Source organism: Neolamprologus multifasciatus, chromosome 5 (assembly GCF_963576455.1).
Source record: "Neolamprologus multifasciatus chromosome 5, fNeoMul1.2, whole genome shotgun sequence".
NCBI lineage: Eukaryota > Metazoa > Chordata > Actinopteri > Cichliformes > Cichlidae > Neolamprologus > Neolamprologus multifasciatus.
This window is the reverse complement of record NC_140443.1, coordinates 10,713,279-10,737,616: the sequence shown is the minus strand read 5'-3', so window position 1 is coordinate 10,737,616 and position 24,338 is coordinate 10,713,279. Positions and strand designations below refer to the sequence as shown.

General features: G+C 38.7%; 2 protein-coding genes across 2 annotated transcripts; both read right to left on the bottom strand.

The window, feature by feature from the left end:
• Positions 1-119: 119 nt before the first annotated feature.
• On the bottom strand, positions 120-3,669 carry LOC146518092 (uncharacterized). The gene is made up of 2 exons (XM_085159406.1): positions 2,026-3,669; positions 120-1,876 (listed from the first exon to the last, which is right to left on the bottom strand). Exon 2 carries the CDS (start codon positions 1,729-1,731, stop codon positions 262-264), a length of 1,470 nt encoding a protein of 489 aa, XP_085015532.1. The 5' UTR covers positions 1,732-1,876; positions 2,026-3,669; the 3' UTR covers positions 120-261.
• An 86-nt stretch (positions 3,670-3,755) lies between these two features.
• On the bottom strand, positions 3,756-23,128 carry LOC146518091 (protein SSUH2 homolog). Its single transcript, XM_085159409.1, has 12 exons — positions 22,671-23,128; positions 18,789-18,869; positions 18,638-18,713; positions 18,425-18,554; positions 17,685-17,745; positions 16,714-16,835; positions 15,623-15,685; positions 15,454-15,533; positions 13,560-13,652; positions 13,338-13,443; positions 12,672-12,779; positions 3,756-5,883 (listed from the first exon to the last, which is right to left on the bottom strand). Exons 1-12 carry the CDS (start codon positions 22,681-22,683, stop codon positions 5,743-5,745), a joined length of 1,074 nt encoding a protein of 357 aa, XP_085015535.1. The 5' UTR covers positions 22,684-23,128; the 3' UTR covers positions 3,756-5,742.
• Between the last annotated feature and the right edge of the window lie 1,210 nt (positions 23,129-24,338).

The following is a 24,338-nucleotide window of genomic DNA, read 5'->3' as shown; positions in this document are numbered from 1 at the left end:
CAACTGTTGTCCACGTCTCTGTACATAGCATTGTCCATCTTTTTTAGAAAGAGAGTGTCCTGTATTGAGTGAGCTGGTTTGTTGTCATTATCTGTCCGGTTAAAAACCGTTTGACCCAGAGTTTGTTCGGGCGCTTTACCTGGCCTGTTTGTGTGTGGCATTTCTTTGAGTTGCAGAATGCTATTGCATGGTTTAAAAACTGTAGGGCGGCCATTTTCCAGAACGACTGTCTTCAGAGTGCTGACTGTAGGCTTATGAACATTACCCAGACAGGAAGAGGAAGGCCTTTCTTTCGTCCAGTGGTTTATTCCTCAATGTTCTGCATCTTTTGAGTGGGTGTGGCTTGTTATGCAGTGGGCAGTTCCGGCTAAAGTCCTTGTTAGGGGGAGAAATATTGGTTTTGTGTACAGTAATTGGCTTGCTGGAATTTAAGTTTTTTGCAAAAGGTTTTTCTGGTTTTAAGTTTTGCTGGTGGAAACTTGGATCATTACGTTTCTTTGCCTCTTTACATATGAATTCACAGAAGTACTCAAAGGGTGGGAAACAGCCTTGGTTGTTCTCTTTATATTGAGAGCCGTGTGACATCCACCTCTCCTGAAGTCCATATAGGAGTTTGTCTACGATTGGGCTAATTCCACGAGAAGTGTCCAGATAGAGTAGACCAGGCGGATGGCCGTCTTCCTTAGCGCCTTGAATCTCTTGCAGTAAATCTCCTAGTTCACGTAGCTTGACATGATCTTTGACTGTTATTTTTGGGAAACTGTCCAACCGTTGGAAAAGTGACCTTTCGATTATTTCTGATGCTGCATAACATTCATTCAGTCTTTCCCATGCTTTGCATAGAGCTAATGTGGGGTTGTTGACATATACTGAACGTATGCGTTTCACCTGATCACTTGACTCCCTCCCTAACCACTTCGTCATGAGATCTAGCTCTTGAATGGGGGTGAGTTGGACCTCAGTTGTTGCGCTGGTAAACGAAGAGCACCATGCTCTGTAGTTCTCTGGCCTATCGTCGAACTGGTAAAGGCCTGAGATTATTAAATCCCGACGTGCCATGTATTGGGCAAAGGGCTCTGCTTGATTTAAAATGCTGGCCGTGGTGTTATAGTTATGTTGAGGTATGAATGGTGAGCCGCATGGGTTGAGAGAGGTATTTTGTTTCTCCACTTTAGGTTTTGTTTCACCTTTCGGATGGCTGGGCTTATTTAGAGCAGCGATATTATCTTTGGTAAGCCTTGTTTCAGAGTCGATGGGTTGTGGCTCTAAATTGCCTTCTTCAGAGGGATGCCATGTTACAAATGTGTTGGGTGAACTTGCTTGGGGGCAAGAAGTGGTTGGTAATTTTTGTGGACTGGGAGATAGCTTGGTGTCCATTTGAGATCGTACATATTCATTTGTACGTTCTAATTTTACACTTTCTGATGGAGATTTTCTACTCTCAGGTTCTTCTTGTATTGCTTCAGCTTCCTCTAGCACTTCTGCTTCAGCTACAGCAGCATCAGCTTCCCTCTGTAATGTTAACACTTCTAGTTCCGCATCTATTTTTGCTTTTTCCAGTTCGCTTTGAGCTTTTTCAACTTTTTCAACTTTTAACTGTGCTTCTTTTGTTGCATAGCATGCTCTCACCTTGGCAGCCTCTGCTTTAGCTCGAGCATGGGCAGCGCTTACTGCTGATCCAGATGAGCGGCTGGTCCTTAAACTGCGTGCAGACTTGTTACTGGATGCCATTTTGACCGTGATGAATCATCAGTAGGCGCCTTTTCACTGTAGTGTTTTCAACGAGGATGTTGGTGACACAGAGTTAAACCACAAATGAAGACCCTGGAGTTTAGTTGCAGCTTGTTTAATTGTCTCCATGAACATGTGGTGAAAACTGAAATGACAGAAAATAAACTCCATCTCAACAGGCAGAAGCATGTTTACATCAATAAAGTGCATTACTCTCACTAAAACATTCATGTTAGCAAAATATACATTAATATCCAAAGCTATCTGCATGAACTGTCATATAAAGTAACTTACGGCGTTCCAGCCTGATAATTCGGAGTAGATGGCATTTGATTACATCTCCATACTGCCTTTAGCATGAGGAGCCTGCTTCTCAGCAAAACCGAGTGCTTGACCAAAACCGGAAGTGCTTGACCGGAACCGGAAGTGCCCCGCCAGAACAGGAAATACATTTTAGCGATATTTTCCTTTTAACTAAAACTTAAGTAAAGCATGAATTATTCATTTTAACAACACATATTAATTTTTTAATGGCAAATCTTTTTAGAATTATTTATTTCAAACTTATGAACCTATTTATTCAGAGAAATGCCTTAAGGGCAACACAGACATATCACTTTCATTTCACATCAAAAGAAGCGTAACTGATATTTATGTGGTTCGTATATCTGACTTCTCTTGCAAAATTCACACAAAAATATCACATCAAAAAATTTAAACAAAATTTTCCTACCTTGGCACTCGTGCAGCTGAAGCCAAAGGGAAGATATGCTTCACCATTTTCTAGTCTTTCGCTTGGAAGGAAGTTGGTTTGGAAACATATTTGGCGATGCTTCATCTCCTGCTTTGCATTTGTGTGGGAGCCCTGTCAACCCCTGCAATGGCTCTGCGCCCACCCTAGGGGGCGGGCCCCACACTTTGGGAAACTCTGTGCTTTTGAATTTCAAGATTTCTACCTAAATTAGATTTGATAAATCTCTGTTGTTATTAATGGGATGTCCATTAAGAAATAACTTTTATTCGGATGCGGTACTTTTGCCACTTATGAAAAAATCTCAAAAACTAATGCATTAAATCGTTAAGTTAACTCAACTAAATATGTATATGTAGTTACCAGTTTAAAGGTAGCTTGATGATAATTTTGAGGACTGTTTCACAATCTCTTTGATGCTCTTGTGCAACAAGTCTTTGCAGATGTGTGAAAAAGGGGCTGCCACAGTGTCAAAAAACATGACAGAAGACATATCACTTTCATTTCACATCAAAAGAAGCATAACTGACATTTATGTGGTTCGTATATCTGACTTCTCTTGCAAAATTCACACCAAAATATCACATCAAAAAATTTAAACAAAATTTTCGGGGGGTTTTCTAACATTTTTAGCTTATACCGTTATCTAAAATACAATTCATACAGAAGGCCAAAAACTACATATAAAAACAATATGTATATATAAGTGTGTGTTAGTTTGAAACTAAATGAAGGACAACTTACAGTAGAATTATTTTCAACAAGTAATTCTAAGTCACAAAAATGAGTTCAAGTTTCATGCTAGACTGAGCAAAAATACAAGTTGTATCACGAAAACATCAGATAGTTGAACCTGAGTTAGACAAAACTCTGGAGTTTCTAGATGGTGTCTGTATGCAGACAGTAAATATGGAGATATTTACTGTCTGCATACAGACAAATGCCTAACTGATGTCATTAAATATGTCAGCTAGACAAACAAATGTCACTGGAATGTTTAATTTTACCCTTAAATAATGCGTTCCATTGAGGGGTTTGGAGGTGAATTTCAGAGCATCACCAAAACATAATTTATATTCTTCTTTACATACAATATACGTGTAAGGCATATATGCCTTCCTCCCCTTTTTCTTGCTCCCTAACAGAACCATCTGCAAAGACTTGAACTGTTAAGTACTCAGATCACTGCAGATATTACAAAATCTTCACTTCTTTCTGTTTATCATCATTTTTATGCATCCCCAGCTTGATGGAAATATGGGAAAGAAGCAGATGAGTCTCAGAGTTTATTTTTCAGTTTAAGGACTAACATACCATTAATAAACCACAGTAATAACAGATAACATGTAATAACATGATCAGGCCCACCAGGTTATGAGCAAAAATGTACCTGTATGAAGGTAAGGCAGGCTATGCAGATAAAAGAGCATTCCACTTAAGTAAATGGTTATGTCCATATTTTAAATGCACATTTTTCTAGAACAATCTGGCGTTAGGGGTTACATTCAGAAGAAACAAAATTATAAAACAGAAAAGTTGGTGGTTATATTATCAAAATAAGAACTGTGTTACCTGTTTAACTAAAAACAAAAGTAAAATCTTCAAATGGTTAACAGAATACATATTTAAGTAAATGCACATAAAAATATTTTTATGACTGATTAAACATTAACAGTAGAGTATTTTAAACGTAAATAATTTCATCCTGAATATCACAGATAAGTAACAGCCAGCAGAGGGCAGACCCTCTGAAACAGACACTGCAGGATGCAGAATGCTACAGGATTTTTGCAGTCTTGAAGAAAGGCAGTCTAAAGGGTTGTGTGGTTTTGTGTATTTCTTTAGTTTATGCAGACATACGATATATAATAGATGGATATAGTCAATGTTCTGCATTGATTAGTGAAGTTCCAATGTGAAGACTCAAAGCCTTAAGTTGATGATTATGACTGCTGCTGTGTTGGTGCTTTAATACCTGATGTGAAAAAGGAGACGCATCACACACTGGCTTGAGGTATATCGTGTTTTATCCTCCTTTCTGACGGTAGTGGTGTCTTGAATTACCAATGCAACATCATGCTGTATTCAGTAAGACCAGAAATTAGCAACTTAAACTTAACTTCATTATAAAAGTCTACTGAGCTTACAGAGAAAGGCAGCTAACGGGCATTTTCTTATACATGTCTTTACATCTGGACTACATTTAGCAACTGGAAGAGTTTAAAAAGCTATTTAGCATGAGCTTTTATATACAGTCTATGGTTGCAATTATGTAAGCTAAAGATGTGAGGGGTCTTACTGTGACTCCTATTGTCAGATGTGCACCTGGAAAATAGTTATGGACACATTCAATCATTTAATTAACTGATTACAGTTGATTATAAAACTGTAATGTTTGAAATCTTTTATATTTTACAATTTTCAAATGCTGATAAGGTGCACCTACACCCCCCCCCCCCCCCCCCCCCAAAAAAAAAACATCAGATATTTTTTATAGAAGGAAGGAGTGCATGGTGAACTCAGGGTTGCTGCCTTAAGTGGAGGAGTTCAAGTATCTCATTGTCTTTTTCACAGTAGATGAATAAGACACTGTGGCAGATTTATAGACGGATTGGCATAGCTGTAGTGCGGACCCCATATTGGTCTGCTAAAGTGAGATGAGCGGAAAACAGAGTCGAGCTACTAATATGTCATTCAGTCACCAACTCGCTTCAGGCCATATGAACTGAGAACGTTTCCTTCCTTCTTTCTCCCAGAATGCATTTAAATACAGAAAAACATGTGAATAAAAAAGCAAATATAGAAGCTTTTCATGGAGACTTAGAGCTAAGCAATAATTAACCTTTATATTGATCCTCGTTTCTTTTACATATGTAGGATGTTTAGCAAATGCAACAGACACTGTATGATATCCTTCAATAAACATGAAAAAGAAAAGAATAAAAAAGTCCAGAGACGGACATGGCACGCTAAAATACTGGCGACTGTAGACAAAGATTTTCAGAAAGCGTGACCCCTGACCACTGAGATTCTAACTCGTGATTTTGGCATATTTAAGACTATGCCAAAGCATCTGAAATGAATTTCAGTCTGAACTTTGTCTAAGCTACTTCAGATCCTTAATTTAGTTCACTCCCACCACTATGTTTACTTTGGTATGATGTTCTTTATGTGGGATGCTGTTTTGGCTTTCATAAATCAAATGAAAACAATTATTTTAATAAACATTTCATGCGCTGATGTTAAAAGAAGAGAACAGTCTACAGGATGACGCAGCAGCAGGTTGCTGGATAGTCGTCAGCACTGACTTTGTGTTCGTTGCCGTACACATAGTAGGCGTGGGTGTTGTCTTTCCACTTGTAGTTCACCCTGGTGATGGGGATCAGCTCGACCGTCTGCCTCTGAAAGAGAGAGATAGAGGTGCGTGTCAGCTTGAGTAGGAAAGCATTAGCTTAGCTTAGCATAGACGAAAAGCTGGAGGAAAGGAAACACATCAGCATCATTCTGTCGTACGTCTTGACCGTCTCTGATTTGCATAAACATTAAATGGTAGATCATTATTAAACATTAATAATGATTGCTGTGACTCATTTGTCACAAGCTGAAATTTGTGGCAATGATTGAACATGACTATCTCAAAGACTATTAAAGATAAAGCTAAAATTTTAAAATATGTTTTTAAAATATGTTCAAATATGTAAAAATAAATATTTAAATATTTAAAATCTGAAAAAAGTGCAAGACTACTACAAAGTCCTATATATGAAAGCAAACTAATAAAAAAAACCTTCCCATTTCAAAAGACAGAAAGTGACAATTTCTAAATAGTATATAGTTATATTTTACAACAATGCTAAAATAAAACTGAATCCTTTTTAACATTAAATGATTATGATTTTCTTCATTTTTGTGATTATTTCCATTTAACTTTCATGTTTAATTGAGCAAATATTACAAGCTGTACCACAAAAACATCAGCAGATAGTAAAGATGGCACGATACCACTTTTTTATATCCAATACCGATATCATAAATTCGGATATCTGCCGATATGAATCCGATATAGTGTATTTTTTAAATATTTTGCTGCATTTTGTATAAGTTCACACTCAAGTTTAAAAAAAAAAACTAAAGCTATTCTGTTATACCTGTATGCAAAAAATACACTGCACCCAAAATATTTCATAGTTCAGCATAGTGATGTGCGATACCACTGATTTCCTTTCCGATCCGATACCAAGTAATATTCAGGATGGTATCGACGATACTGATCCGATACAGATACTTTGTACAAAAACTTATTTTATTTATTGTATCTCAAATTATAGCATCATAATGATTACAGGACATCAGATTTCTTGTTCTTATCATTTAATAATGCAGAGTTCTTCATATAGAAATAAAAAAACTGAAGTTGAACAGCTTGCCTGCCTGCAGCACTAAAGGACTCTGTGAGAGACGTCTGTCTCACCCTAGCAGCAGCTGTCCCCCTCATCCTCTTCAGTTCGCCTCAACATACGCTCGTCATATTCTGTGATATGATTTACTCTGAGGTGTTTGACAAGGTTAGTGATGTTGCCATACATGCACAACCATACATGCCAACCCTCCTGATTTTTCCGGGAGAATCCCGAATTTCAGTGCTCCTCCCGAAAATTTCCCCTAGCCACCATTCTCCCGATTTTCCACCCGGGGAACAAAATTGAAAAACCATATCGTAGAATTCATAGCGCGGTGCAGCCAATTCCAGTTTCCAACAATGGAGTGTTGCGGGTTCAAATATCTCTACAAATAACTCTCACCTAGAACACAGCCTACCTACAGTGTATGCAGGTGTGTGTGTGTGTGTATATATGTGTGTGTGTGTGTCCTGACCTTAATTGGCACTCTGTGTCACTTCTCACCTCACCCACTAACGCTCACAGTCAGACAGAGGCCACTCTCAAATGTGTAGCAGTTTACTAAAACTATATATATATGCAATATATTGAATAAATGCTGTAAATGAATGCCACTACTCAAAGCTTAATAAAAAGGATATAAATGAATAAAAGATAACAATGAATAACCTGGTTATTCAACTAGCATCATCCCACAGCTCCTCAAAGTAACTTACACTTAGACTCTGCTTTAGTTTCACTTTCACAAACACGCTCAAAAGCCTGCAGTTTCCTGTCTACTTTGCACAGAGTGTACTCAGAGTTAAGCCCCTCTTTTATAACCCAACAGAATCAGCACATACACATTTAAGATTATAACAAGCATTCAAAAGCATTTAAGATTATTGATTTAACTCAACAGTTTAAAGTGGTTATAACTGCACCTGTAATAAAGGCTAATTGGGTACCAATATGTTTAAACATCTGAATGCAATATCAATATTAATTATTAATGCAATGGTAATGATGATGATTATTAACAATAGCAGCAAAATATTTCTCTAATCCCCACAGGAGGCAGCGACTTAGTTTTAATATTACTCTTATTTCTCTTTCTGTGTCGCAAAAACACTTTTAACATATTTTCAGGTGAGAATGTAGCTGTGTAAACTTCAAATATCTGAGCCGACCGACACATCGTCTTCAAACCCCCGCGGTCTTTCGCTACTCGGGTTAAACATGATATATAAGTCACTTTGAAAACTTAAAAATGTTATTGTTTGGCTTTTTCAGTGTTTTATTTGTTCGTGACTAAATCGGTTTGGCTGAGATTAAAGTTATTAGATTAGATTCAATTAAATTTAACTTCATTAATCCCTCGGGAGGGTTCCTCCGGGGTTTTCACACAGCTGAATAAACGTTAAACAGAAAACTAATTAAACAAAGTGTGAGACGGTTGAGAGTTTACGTCAGTGCCCGGTTATATTTTAGATAGCAAGGAGCAGATGGCAGAGTTTCACTCCACCGAGGGAGCTCGTGACGTACTACCCGGCTTTCTTTAGACCACGAAGGCCGGGTCCTCAGGTGGAAGCAGCCTCTGAATTTGGACACCCCCACTGTTTCCGGGCCGGTGACATTTAAACTGTAACTGTAAAATGTATTTATCACCCCAAAACAGCCCTTTTGAATGTCTCCCTAATTCTGAGGTCTCAAGGTTGGCAAGTGTGGCCACAACACCTCACTCTTGGAGCACTTTTATGCCACATGTATCGCAAACCACGTCTCAGCTGTTTGTGGAGGTAAAATACGTCCACACAATTATGCTCAGCCATTGTTGTGAGTGCGCATGCCAGCGGCTGCGAGACACTTATACAGCCGTATTTCGCACATGACTATGAAAGGCGGAAGAGGAAGTAGTTCCTTTGAATGTACACAATCCGAATGATATAGTTTCTTTCCACTGTGTTCCTGTTAATGATAAACTACAAATTTACCCTAAATTACTAAAATATCTATATTTTAATGTGAGAATTGATTCTAGAACATAAATGATTGGTATCAGAGGAATCGATATTTCAGGATCGATCTGCACATCACTAGTTCAGCAATACTGATCAATCTAATAAACTTAAACCTACACCATCCTCCCTATTCTGGTATTTTAAAGAGTACTTAGCAGAAATATTAAACAACCTAACTAATAGGGTTTCCAACTCCCAGCAAAAAAAAAATAAAAATAGGGAACCACCCCCCACCCTCCGCCTCGTGATGCTTAATCGACGTAATTACCTTTAATTTAATGCACGTGTGAAAAAAAACAAAACAAAATGCACAGAAATCAATTATTTTTCTACAATAATTAAATAGATTCAACATCTTTCTTCAACAGAATTGCAGACTGCACAGATGGTACCTTTCCAAAGGAAAAAGTAGTATAGCTTACTAGGTTATAAATTTGACTTAATAGTTCCTATATACAATGATGGATTTCTATACATTTTACATCAGATGAAAACTTTGGGTGTAAGATTCAGATAATTATTTATTAAAAGCTAGACATTTTAAATGAGAATAAGATGGAAAAGTATGTCTTTGTGCCCCCTTTTCCCTGTTAATGCCCTACCTGCCCCCCTGGCTAAACTTTGCTAGACCCACCCCTGCACAGTTACCAGCCGTCAGCTACGTAGAAAAGGATCCTGGTGTAGAAAGTAATATTAATCTCCATAAGTTGATTCTGTTGATCTGGATGTAGCATTTTGTGGGAGAAAGGTTTCGTCACTCATCCAAGTGACTTCTTCAGTCTCAGCTGACTGCAGGTTTCCCCAATCTTATAAACAGTACATTTGCATAATGACTGAAACCAGCCCACTGAAGGAACAATGGGCTGGGAGGTCAGTTCCTTAATCATAATTATGCAAATTCTCATGACCATTGATCAACAACCACTGACCAAAGACCACTGATCAATGGCCATGAGTACCATTCACAGAGAGTTGTGGAATGGCTGCAATCACAGCATTATAAGCGTACACTATGTTACTCTGTTTGTGTCGGGGGACCCGATCCTTGGGGTGGACCAGTTTTTGGCGCAGCGTGTTTTGGGGTTTAAAAGCCACAGAGGCCCGGTGTTTAGAAAAAATGCGTCTCAACTGCTCCGATACTCCTGACACATATGGGATCACTACAGGTTTTTGGTTGGGCAGCAGTTGTCCTTCTCTCCTGGATTGGCTGGAGCTTTCTTTAGGTGCCTTTCCAGCTTTGACAAATGTCCAGCTGGGATAACCACATTTACTCAGGGCCGTCTTGATGTGCTGTTCTTCTGCCTCCCTGGCCGCTGTGTCAGTGGGGATGGTGTTCGCTCTGTGTTGTAGCGTCCTGATGACACCCAGTTTGTGCTCCAGTGGATGATGAGAGTCAAACCAGCCCACTGCAGTGGGCTGGTTTGACTCTCGTGGTTGTGTGTGTGTGTGTGTCATTATGCAAATGTACTGTTTATAAGATTGGGGAAACCTGCAGTCAGCTGAGACGGAAGAAGTCACTTGGATGAGTGACGAAATGTTTCTCCCACAACACGTTACGTCCAGATGAACAGAATCAACTTTTGGAGATTTACTTTCCTGGATGATTGAGAATGCATCAAAAAGTAATATTAAATAATTCTAACAGCAGCTTATAAGCTCAAACGTGCTGCTGTTGTTTAGCCGCTGGTTTCCTCTTTCTGGTGCAAAGTGGGCCAAAAACAAACAAGGGAGACGGGACTTGCGACAGAAAAGCCGATCAGCCGATCATTGATCAGTTTCATGATTGATGTAGCAACAGAGAGGGAGGGAAAGAGAAGAGGCAGTCGCTCCATATATTGGTTGTTATGCTTAACGTGGGAATGCTTTACAAACATTCAGAGATTAACTTACACACTTGCTTTACTTCTCTCTGGGATAACTTTCTCGGAGATGAAATGCCGGTTTGGTAGCGAGGCTCCAAGTGCTCAACCAGACCGCCGAGAGGTCTCGCGCGCCACAGCCGCTCTATCACGTGACGCATACTGCTCCGATGTGCTAAGGTTATGAGCTGACCATGGCACAAGTTTTTTTTGAGGCGCTTTCATGATATTTAATGGATTGATTACATTTTTTATTACCGATATGTAATATCGGATTGGTCCATCCCCAGTAGATAGTCTAGCTTAAATAGAACAAAATCCTTGAATTTACGTTCTTTGTAAATTGTACTCTTTATTTGTTTTTTTGTTGTTGTTGTTTTTTTTAAAATATGTGTATACTTTTCATTTTCAAGACCTACTTTAACTACCAACCACGTTGAGACCTATTGCCCTGGAAGAGTCTGAAAGATTAAGTTAAAATATACTAAGGCTACGTTCACACTGCAGGTCTTAGTGCTCAATTCCAATTTTTTGATCAAATCCAATGTTCACGTTTCTCCAACGTTGTCTTCCCAACAATTTCACTGGATGGCCAGGAAGTGTTCGCGATGTCTTCTCGGGCGCTGATAATTGGCGTCTGTCTTGTGTCAGTGACGTAAAAGACGGATTTAATGCGACATGACCGTTCAAACAGCAGTCGCTTTCTAAAACATCGGATATGTATCGGATTCAGTACCACATACGAAAGTGACCCAGATCGGATTTGAAAATATCGGATTTGTGCCGTTCACACTGTCATACCATGATCGGATATGGGTCGCATAGGGTCAAAAAAATCTGATTTGATGCGCTTTTGCCTGCAGTGTGAACGTAGCCTAAGAGGCAAAACATGCATATATTTAGCAAAATCATTTTCTTAGTCTTATGTGGGATAAACATTTAAACATGTATTGCACCGTTGTTTCCAACCTCTGATGTATTACTTGATATGGTTTTTTGAAATCGTTTTTCAAGATCAACTTTGACATTGGGTGCTAACAATAAAGGTCAAGGCCAAATATTTAGTCAACCAAGATATTCGTGTCCCCCCCAACGCCTTTTATATTATTGTGAAGTTTGAAGATGATCCATAAAAACTTGGGTGGGTTATATATGTTTTTGCTGATTTACATATTTTATGTGACCCTTGACCTGATTTTCACCAAAATTAAATCAGCTCGAGCTGTCCATTTGTGTGCTGGCATCTACCATCACACAAAATTAGAAAATGATATCTTGAAAATTGTTAACACTACACTGCTGATAGACAAACAATTCCTTTAGGTAGGCGGATAACTATATACTGTTCAGAAATAGTGACTAGTTGTCTTTTGCAAGGTCAAGTTTTTTTTTTATTAGTGTGTTCTCAAAAATGTATTCATTCATTTCAAGACACCTTCAGTCACGACGCACCACAAAACACTACATGTGGCCATCAAACTGTATATCTCCTTATGACACGTGGACTATTTTCACAAAATCTCGCCGATACTGTACATAGTATTGTTTTAACTTTGGAATATTTCATTTTAATTAAACAATGCACTCTGAAGGTCTTTGAAAACGTTACTTGTGTCAAAAGAACAAACCCCTCTGAAACCCCACATTGTAAATTACACCACAAACTTTCCTGGAATTTTAAATGTATGTGTCTCATCACACTCATGACACTTGTGATTGGCCCATTTGGTGCTTTTGTTTCTTCTACACATTTCTGGTTACTTCCAGAATTGTGTAGTTCGTGTTTTTTTGCAACTGACTGGGAGTGTATGAATCAACATAAAGAGAGAAACTCCCCCACCAACAAGCATTTTGGTGGCAAAATTGCAGAGCAACACAGGCACACTAGAATAGACCTTTTATTTCTCTCTTGAGCTGTGTGTCGGCCTACCTGCTGCAGAATCCTGGAGGTTTGGCCATACTTCGTTTGATGTTCTTTGATCAGACGGTCAGAGGCCTGAGAGACTCCTGGGTTTGGAAACCCAATCAGCGGGTAAACCTGAGGGATAAAAAAGAGAAATTAACATGCAATATACACACAGCTAACCCCAGCAATGTCTTTTACTTCTTACGTTTATGTTTACCTAAACTACATCTGGCTGAAGTGAGCTCCTGTTGTGGTATTATGTTTTACTTATAAAGATTAGTTCATCTTTAAAATGCAAAATTTGGAATACAGCATTCTAAACTATTGTGTAGAAATTACTGTGATGTAGTTTATTGTGTATATTTTGGTATGAAATTACTGAACTGAAAAGTGTGAAGCTACATTAGCTGTGTGTGTGTCTGTGGTTTTCATGGGGGCCAAAAACTGGTAGTTTACTATACTATACTATACAGCCATCGTTTGAAGGCATTTTTGAGACTCAAAATGTGGTTTTAGTGTCAGGGTTACAATTAGGTTAGGTTTAGGGTAAGGGTTAGGCAATCATTTTTGATGGTTAGGGTTAGGGTAAGCGGCTAGGGAAAGCATTATGTCAATGAGATGTCTCCACAAGGATATAAATACACACACACGAGTGTGAGTGTGTGTGTGCGCGCGCGCGCGTGTGCATACCAAGTTCTGGCTGTTCTTGAACAGCTCCTTCCCATTCACTGAGCACAGCTTATCAGTCTTTAAACCAGAGTTATGCTCCACCACATGGTCTTCCACATTGTTTTTCCTAAATACACACAATAACTATATTCATATATATGTAAAAAATCACAACATCTTCAAGAAACCTAGTAAAGCCACTGAATTATAGCAATGTTGGAACAGCTCAGTACTTGTACTCACCACTCCACTTTGAGCTCGATGTAGGTCAGCAGTTGGCGTTTTCCTTTACAGGTTTGACACTCATTTTTCCCTCTGCCATTACACTTACTACAACTAAACACAAACATAGACGTGACACAATAACCTTTTGTTTTTATTTTTGTCACATCAATATCTTCTTTAGGCCCTAGCTGGTGGTTGTTCTAGGTGGTTGACCACATAACCAGTATGCTGCTTTGCTGTATTTGATCACCAACAGTTGGTTTTCGCTGGCAGCAGTCTCAATGTTTTTGTTTCAGGTGTGACCACATATTGAAATTCCATATTGCATTTCAACAAACAGGCCTATCAAGGTTTTATTTCAGCAAGGTCCAGGTTTTGGAGGCGGTCTTCATACTAATGTTAGGCTGCTTCTTCTTCGCTTGGCCCATTCTGCTGTGGATGTCTGCTGTGGATGTAATCTGTGATCTGATTTTTGAACTATCAAATCAATGCGTTTAAATTCACTGCTTAATTGGGGCACCATTGAGATGAAAAGCAGCCACCAATGCTCTGTGGTGTTGATTTAGAGTCCATATGGCCTGGCAATGCAGGCATTGTCACAGAGGATGTCAATCACCTCTGCATCGTCATTTGTATCGATGAGCTGTCATCAGCAAACATTAGTCTTGAATCATACATCCATGAACATACATCATCCAAATAATTCTTATTCCAAAACTCATTTCTTCAAGACTCAACTGTTCCTAAAGCCAAGCCTGAATCGAATAAGAGTTTTTAAATGTGAATTGAAATCAGCTTTGTAATAATCTAAAATCATCTTTGGGAGGTGCTTTTCTAGATTTACCTGGATTTACCTGGCAGGAAAGGTTTGGACCATTCTTGTTTCCTTAGATCAGATTTATTTATTTATTTAAAATTCTAATATTTCTGTATTTCATTTATTATTTTGTGAGTATGTGTACGCTTATTCTGTTAATGTTGCTGCTTATCTTCACATCCTCCAGAACATAATTTAACAGATTCTATCCTTCACGTCTTTTAAAATAAAATAAAAAAATATATATATATATATATTTTTTTTTTTAATCAAAATTGAGTTATTGCGAGATGCAGATAGAGGAGATGATTGTGGTGCGACTATCTCTGCTCATATATTTATCAGGCAAGTCTGTAGTGCTAGATATCAAAAAGTCAGTTGTTGGTTCTTTTGGTTTTATTGCTGGTTGCACTGCAGACAGGATGCAGCTGCTCTGCACACAGGAGCAGACTCTGGTTCAAGAATTGTTTTCGTGGTTGTGTGTGTGTGTGTGTGTGGGGGGGGGGGGCAGTGCTAATGTCACGTCCACTTGTGCTTTCACAGCTTTGTTGTACTCAACAAACATCTTGTTTCCACTTTTAGCAGGATCAGTTTTCTTGAATATTTTGAAAAGTGTGGTGCTTTGCTGTTGGTCTGCCCTCTTGTAGCTCCCTTTTTAGGTATGAAGTCATCATTTGAGGCTGACACACTGCTCTCACTCTCAGACATGTCTGGAATTATCTTGTTGTGGAGTACATTAGGCCACTTAGTATCATTGATATTGATATTCTTGCTTTCTTAATCACATATAAATTTATACACTTATTATTGCAGATAGGAAGATATGGCTCAACCTTAACATAAACTCATCATCCCCGAGTTATCACAGTTATTTATATCACCTAAATTTTAAAAAGAGAAGAAAAAAGAATGGAAGTCTAGTTATGACTGCACTTGAATGGCTAATGAATGAATGAATGGCTAACTAGATATATTATTAATGGTTTACTGCATTGGATTGATTTGCTCTAAAAACATGTACTCATATTCTGAAGTAATAATTGCCTTTTTATTTATGGTAATGCTGTATGCGTTTTGTTCTGAAAAAAGTAGTACCTTTCTTTGCCTGTGCCATTGCAGTGACTGCAGGCCGCATCCAACTTCACTCCAGTGCCATTACACACCCAGCAAGCTTTCTACAAGGACACAAATAAGCAATTATTTTAACGTTACCACCAGAATTTTCCTGTCCGCAATTATTATGCATTGTTGAGAATTTTCTTACTTTTCCAGATCCATTGCACTCAGTGCATTGCTCTATACCCGTTGCATGGCAGGTGTTGCATTCCTAAAAACACACACACATACACACAAAAAAGTTAATAATAAGATTATTGTCACACTGACAGACACTTCTCCTAGGAATCAACACACACATTCCATGTTAACAGTTTAACTTCTAATCAGAGATCAAGCTAAATCAAAACTGCAAATAAAGTTGTGGTAGGAGTTTGCATATGCTCAGAAAAGGTTTTTATAGTCAAATGAGAAAAGAAAAAGAGCTATGTGGCCACAATGACAGGACGTATGTTTGGATTAGTAAAGGTGAGGCATTCAAACCTAAATGTACCAGCTGTTAAAGATGGTGGAGGTAGCAAATTCTTCAAATTCATCTCAAAACAACAGCTACATGATTGAAATGCTGGGTGCTCCAACAGGACAATGATCCCTAACACACATTGTTGTTCTTTTGATTGAGCCTTGGGGTTCTACACTGCTGAAAAAAAAAAGGATTGTTTATTAATCCTCACCTTTGACTCTGCATTTGGGTCATTTTCACATACAATCATGACACTACTGAAATGTCTTGAAGAACTGCTGTATTGAGAACCCTTGAACGCTATCGGTAACCCAAGAAACAACCTCCGGTCCTTTCAAGACCCTGTCAAACCCATGGAACATCTTTAGATTTGACAGCTGCTGACATCTTTTCAAGGTTCCCTGACAGCTTTATTGTGCCTATATATGCAACCATTACTTGAGCCAGCTCAATGCATTAAAAAAAAAAAAAGCTCTAGAAAAATCCCATGGACAACTAGCAACCCAATGAAACCTTTGGAGCATGACAATTCCTTACGTTCATGTAAGGACCACTGAAATCTATTCCTTAGACCTTAAAAACGTTTTCAAAGCTACTGTGATACTTAATATCACAGTATTGGTAGCGAGGCTCCAAGTGCTCAACCAGACCGCAGAGAGGTCTCGCACGCCACAGCCGCTCTATCAGATCAAATCCGATTTACATAATGAAAGTTGTGTCAGCCCTCTTAAAGCTAAAACCAGCACTTTGATAGATAGCTTCTGTTATTCAGTCACCTTGACAGAGGACGTGAATGGCACCCGGATCTTCACTTTATGGTCACTGAAGAGATTGGGGGGCGTGGCCTGGACCTCCCACGGTTGTGGAGCGGGCTGGGTGTAAAAGTCAGCAGGCTCACCTATTAATTACACAAGAGCTCACAGCAAGTGACAGTAAAAAACAAACAAACGGATGTTTAGGTAAGTTACTCCATTGCGAGTAGGATTAGGCAACGATGACCAAAAGAGGAATTCGTTGTAATGAAAGCAGAAGCAAGTGTGTTTCTCCAGTGTTGAATTGACACTAGAAAGTGTCTATATAGGTCCACTCTTTTGAGTGCTAAACATTTTTTACAGTGTTATATTTTTAACAGTAACCTAGTCAGTTTTAAAGATTAACAATGACGTTGAGCAGTGCTGATTTCCTAACACTGGACTATTACTAGCATTTTGAGTTATTTTCCAGTGCTGGAAAATCAGCACTGCTCAGTGTTAGTCATTGCTAACCTTTAAAACTGACTAGGTTACTGTTAAAAATATCACACTGTAAAAAATGTTCATTTAACACTCAAAAGAGTGGACCTATATAGACACTTTCTAGTGTCAATTCAACACTGGAAATTTTGCAGTGGCATTTTTCCATGTAGTTTCTGTTATGGTCCTGGGTCTGTTAGAAAGTGACTTTGAGTTTTTTTTTTAGTAAATCTTGGTATTGTTTGGAATTATATTCATGTATCTGTTCCCCATAGTGGAATATTTGTGGTATTTAGTTTCCTTCCATTGTTCAGTTTTCTGTAATTAGTTTGTTTTTGTATCTCCCTCCCGTTTCCTCTTCCCTCGTTATCTTGTGTATTTATTATTGAGTCGCCCCACTAGCTGTGATTTTCCCCATGTTTCCTTTTTAGTTCAGGGATTTATTTATTTTTTTACCCGTTTCTCGACTGCCTGTAAATTGTTCTGGACTGAATAAAATGAAAATGTGTTTTTACCTTCATATGGTTTCTGGGCCCACTCAGTTGACCTGGACTCAGTGAACGTCTCTAGACGGTACTAAGGAACAGAAAACTGACTTTACCAAGAGAAACTGGATGTGATGATAAGATTCCCCTGTCAACATACAACGAACTTTGTGAGCCTTCAGTGTGTTTCTGGATCAGGATGAAGTTGTATTAATGCACATGTAGATTTAAAAAAAACAAGAGGGAAACAAGTTAGGGTGAAAATATTTTGTAACAAAAAATATTATGAATGGTTGTTGTTAGCATAAAACTGTAGGTAGAAATAACTGATGTTAGCTTACTAGTAACAGCGTGGTGTGCATTACTGCATAACAAATCCAGCTGTAAGACTAATCTACAGTGTAGTTTTTGACCACTTGCAACAGCCCTGAAGATTTGTAATGAAATAAACTGTCAAACCCACAAAACTGCACAATTATTTGCTGCCATGGGGTTGGCAAAGTACTGCTTTAGTAGGTTTGGACACTTACTTAAAGCCCCCAGGTTTCTGAGAAAAAAATCATTATACATGTTAATTTTTCAACAGTTCATTATCATTCAATTATGTCCTTTGGTCAAATATTTGGAAAAAACATTTAAACTGAATAAAAGCAGTTCAAACCAGACCTCTTTAGTAGACTGATCAAGATAGTAAAAGGCAGATATGGAGGTAACTCAGTCCTCAGCATCACTGATGCTGACAGCATTATAGAAAGGGAACATTTAATCACCCTAAATGTGTTGAATGGCTCCATGGAGGTGATGACTCCCTGAGTGACCGGAGCGTCACTGTAGCAGCAATGAGACGACACAAATTCCTTGAATGCCTTACGAGCCTCATCCTCAGAAAGAGAGGGGATGCTACAAAACACATAAACTTTGTGTTAAACCAGAATATTCTACTGGTTGGTGAGCAGCTCAGAAACACAGATAATATGTCGTACCTCCATTCAAGATTTTCAGGGCCGGGTTGGGGTGGGGCTACTGGCTCCATGGGCATGGGAGGAGGCAGGAAACCTCCTGCATCAATGACAAATTTTCAAGTACCAGCAACAGCGTTAATGTGAGGAATTATGTGAACCGGGCTTTTCTTACCTCCTCCTGGCACAGTGCCTTCATAGCCGGGGACATTGCCAAACATGTTGGCTTGGGGTGCCATGACAGGTGGGTACATAGCTGGAATGAAAAACAAGAAACAAAAAATTCAAACCAATCTTCTGGGTGAAATTAAAACTAGTCATGTCTCCAGCTTTCCATGTTTACTTTTTGGTGCAAACCAAAGCTCTGACCAGGCAGTTTCTTCTTCTTGCCAAGAAACTGATTCCACTCTCTAGTTGGTGGCTGGTTAGCTTGGGATAAATACTAAAAGGGAAACAGCTATTCCAAATCTATTCAAAGTTAAAAAAAAAAAAAAAAAAATATATATATATATATATATATATATATATTTCTGAGGAGCTTATTAATTAGCACGTAATATCTTTGTGGTAGTGTGGTGTGGTTTCTTCTCAACAGCAAAAAAAGGTAAGACAGAATAGGTTAAGGGAGAGAAAGTTAACTGGTATAGATGTTGTGGCCTGGCTTATCAACCAGCACCTTTTTATCCAGTTAGGATAGGATGTTAGACCTCGAAGTCTCATGAATACCTGATGAATATAGTGGTGGCTCATGAGGTAGAGCATGTCATAGACTAATCGGAAGGTTGGTGATTCGATCAGTGATTCGAGCTCCAGTGCTCATGCAAAATATCCTTGGGCTACTAAACCCAAGTTTGTGTCCGATGTATCCACTGGAGCATGAACATGTGTAAATGTTAGATAGAAAGCACCTCGGGGTGTGAATGAGGAAAGTTTTACAAAGTGCTCAGGTAGAGTAGAAAAGCGCTAGGAACCAGTCTATTTACCATGAATACAGTGCCCAGGACACAACTGCACCCACATGTGCTTTGCAATTTAGAGGCATGCAGAGCGTTTATTGGTCAGCTATATCTTTTGTATGAGTACAGTGAAAATACACACTGTGGTACTGTACTCTACTGTGAGACCTTAAAGTACTGTATCACGCCATTACACCACTTGCGCTCACTCTTCAGGTTTACTTGTGGTTCCTAGAATATTTAAAAGTAGAATGACAGGCAGAGACTTCAGCTTTCAGGCCCCTCTTCTGTGGAACCAGCGCCCAGTTTGCATTCCAGAGACAGACGCTATCTCTACTTTTAAGATTAGGCTTAAAATGTTTCTTTTTGATAAAGCATATAGTTGGAGCTGAATCGGGGGACCCTGAAACATCCCTTAGTTATGCTGTAAAAGGTCGAGGCTGCTGGGGGATTCCACATGAATACACTGAGTGTTTCTTCTTCTCTCACCATTTTCCCCCCACTCATTAGTTATAATTAGTCACTGGCTCTCTTCCATAGCATGTCTTTGTCCTGTCTTTCCCCCCTCACCCCAATCGGTCACGGCAGATAGCTGCCCCTCCCTGAGCCTGGTTTTGCTGGGGGTTCCTTCCAGTTAAAAGGTTTTTCCTTACCATTGTCACCAAAGCGTATGCTCATAGGAGGTGGTTTGATTGTTGTTATTGTTGTTTTTTGTTTTCTCTGCATTATTGTAGGATCTTTACCTTCCAATACAAAGCACCTCGAGCACCTTAACTGTTGTTGTGATTAGGTTTTGTATAAATAAAACTGAATTAAACTGAATAATATGTCACAACAGTATCATCAACATTAGCTCTCTTTACTCCTATGAAGGAATATTAGGACCATATTAAGAAAAAAACATATTATTGATCATTTTTAGAATGAAGTCGAAAAGATTAAACTCGAAATACTATTTTGAGTAAAAAGTCAAAATGTGAAGCTGCTACAGCCTCTGCAAAATAACATGTGTTGATGTGTTAGTGAAATTGTACTTTAGAATCAGTTTTAGTTACAAGGAACTTAGGTAGAGTAGAAAAGCACTATATATTTAATTCAATTTATTTATATAGCACTCTTCTTCTGTATATTTTTATATATTTTATTGTTTACTCTATTTAATTTGTAAAATATGTATACACACACACACACGTAGAAAAACATATTTAGTATACACATCCAGTAATGCATATACTATTATATATTGTACATATATTTATTAGTCTCAGATTTAGCCATTCTTATATTTTGCTTGTTTTACGTTATTGTATTTTTGCACAACTCTGTTGCTTGTGAAGCTCGAACACAAGAATTTCACTCGCATGTACTGTACCAATGTACCTGCACATGTGATGTGACAATAAAAGTGATTTGATTTGATTCACAGGATAAAAAACACAAAGTACTTCACAGTAATATAAAAACAGAAATACATTGAGAAAAAAAAGGAACCAGTCCATTTACCATGAATACAGTATCCGGGACACAACTGCACCCAAATGTGCTGTGCAATTTAGAGGCATGCAGAGCATTTATTGGTCAGTTATATCTTTTGTATGAGTACAGTGAAAATACACACTGCGGTACTGTACTATGAAGTCTCCCATTGTCTCTCTGCTGTACAAAAATGGCATTTTAATTAAAATTTGATTTTTATTTGGTGTGCTGTAACCACCTTTTTTGGGGGGGGGCTTGAAAAAAAAAGGTGAAAAAAGGCAACCGAAACCCCACCACAGGTTCTCGTTTTTACTCATGACCTTTCATGACAATTAAACTAATGACTTTAAACCAGCAAACCAGAGAACCACTCAAGATTTTCCCTCCACTTCCATTTTGTTTACAATAAGCTACCACATTTTTAAATTCAAAATCACTGATATCTGTCTCTGTGTCTCCCTTTCTCTCGCTCTGCGTCTTAGTTGTGTCTCTTTTTTGTCTCCCTTACTTCTTCCCATGTTCTTCTCTTTGTTTCATCCTTGTCTCTTCAGCCTGTCGTGTGTTCCTGGGTTTGCTTATCTCTATGCCAATGTCAAGCTTGCGTGTTTTATTTAGTTAATTGTTGTTTCATGTGCACTGTGTCCAGCTTTGCATCCCGTTTTGTTCTAATTTGTTCCTGCTATGTAACTATGTATTTCCACTTCCCTTATCACCCATCAGTGTATATATTATCTCTGGCTTCCTATGACATTTGTCGGAGTGTCTGTTTTCCCACCCAGTGTCCTCCAGTGTCCTCCCTGAGCCCAGTGCATGCTCCTGGAAGGTCATCTGATTGTGGAGTTTTCTCTGTACTACTCTTGCAGCTGTTCCAGCATCTCAAAAAAGAATGAGTATGTTAACCTGACACCCGAGCAATTACAGAGGAAGGACTGGGCTCAGTAGTTGAAGAAAAAAAAAAAATCAGACACAAAAAACTGAAATTAGTGAAACAACTTGATTGTAAAAATATAAACAAAAAAATCTGGTTGTTTATTGCCCAAATTGCACTATGTACAAAACAGAAAGTTCCTGTTAATTCGGATTTTTTATTTTATTTTATTTTTTCAATTTCACTTATTTTTTGTCGCTACTACAAAGGCGAACATCTGCATTAAATTTTTCAGGAAATAGGGTTTAGATGGGTTAATGAGTTTCATCTGGAGTTTACTGTCCGAAAGAGAAAACAACTGAAGCTCCTTAAAAAAAACCAAAAAAACAGAAATAGATTAAAGCAGCAAATATATTCAGTTTAGTGAATGCTGAGGTTTAACGTGATTCTGACTTATTAATCTTCTCGCACTGAATGTGTTTATAGAAGAAACAGCGTTTCAGTTCTGTCAAAGTATTTTTCTTTCACAAAAGTACCCTTTTTCTCCTGCACAACTGTAAGCAAATAGAGAAAAGATGCACACGTTGGACTAAGAAATTTCAAGAGTCTAAGAATGCAGATTGTAATCGAAACACATTTACGGAGGTGGACTATCAGAAGCGGAGCCCCGCGCTTGCGCCTTTAATGGCCCGGAGGCGTTTGGTGGTCGGTTTCGTGATAGTTCCTAAAGTCTGCCGTCCTGTGTTTCAATTCTTACCTGCGCTGTTCATTCTGCTGCAGATCAATCACGCTGATATCAGCTGATTTTTATTGATCCGTTATAATCTCTCTGAGTTTTAGTAGTTATCCCCAGTTTCCCCTCCGTCGGGAGCGCGCAATGAGCACGGATAGCGGATCTAGTTGTAGAAAACGTGGACGACGCCCAAAACATGAAGCCAAAACGTCTCTACCGCCCCCTGGTGTCTGGCTGCAGTATGGGTCATAAACCCCGCCTCCTCCATGTTAGCGGATGGGACTGCGGTCAGACTAAAATAAATTAATTCTCCTCAGATACATGTTTTCCTAAGATTCTTTCTTTTGTTATCAATAGTTCTCATCACGCTGATTTATGTCCAAGGGGTCTCCTTTCCCATAAGTTTGATTCAAATTCCTACCGCGGTGATGTTAAATTGGGGCGTAACGTCATGGTAACAGCTTTGACTGGCAGCTGCAGTCACGGAGAAACTTGCGTATCTCTGTTCGGGAATAGCAGATAGAGCGTAGCCTCTGAGAGGAGGGCCAGCGTTTACGCTACGAAAACACGACCGAGTGTTTTAACCTGACAGCTATGGTGTTATTTTTGTGCCACTATTCTGAGCGCACGTAAAAAAAAAATTAAGCGCCTGCAATTTTTTTTTTACGTGCGCTCAGAATAGTGGAAGAAAAATAGCGCCATGGACAGCCTGAGGTGTTATTCAGTAAACTGGACTACCCGACAAAAGGACCCGAGGCCCCGCTGCACTTTTTCGGTAAGTTAAACGTGTTTATAAGCTAACCCATAACTACCGTCCTTAGCTAGGTCCTGAGACCTAGCTAGCTAAGATGGGCACTCGGTTGTCGGGGAAACTTGTTTAGCTAATCCGTGCAGGTGAATGAATTTACTAAAGAAATCAAGAAAAACGCCCCAGGTTGCTCAGTCACTAATTACCGTTACTGTACTTTTATTACAAGCATTATACTGTAAATGCAACAGGCTGCATTCTGCTTCAGCTCCTGTGCAGAACTTTGAGAAATTAACTTTATATTTCAGTTTGTGATAATTCTGTTCTCGTTGTGATTACAGGAGTTGCCCTCCATCCAGCATGTTCACATGTTAACTGCAAAATTAACTGATGAAAACAGTACAAAGGTTAAAGTTCCACATGTGCTGTTAGTGAAAGCTGCAGCTGTTTTATAAAGTTAAAGACAAAAAGTCAAAAGGATTACTCACCCCTGTAACTGTGTCACTATGTATATCAGCATTAACAGGACCTGTTTGGTGTTTCAGAGAGCTGATCTCAGACCTGCACAGCTTCCGTTTTAAACACTTGATGTACTCAGCTGCATGAGCATATTTGATTTTCTCTGACACGATTAAACAAAAACTGATGAAGGTCAAAGGTCACCACTTGTATGTCGAACTACAAACTTGTGATCTGGAATTCTTTCAGTTTTTTGCAGATGGTGTGTTATTTACCATAAAGTGATTCAGAGTTATTCATACCAGAGTAACCAGAGAGGATCGTATATTTTTAAATATATAACTTTCTACAGGACGGATTATAATATCTTTATGTAAAAGCCTGGAGCCTCTGGGGAGTATCCGAGTATTTATAACATTACACAAACCAAAGGTCTCCATCACAGTGTTCATGAAATGCTGGGTTTATCCATCTCCTGGGGCGGG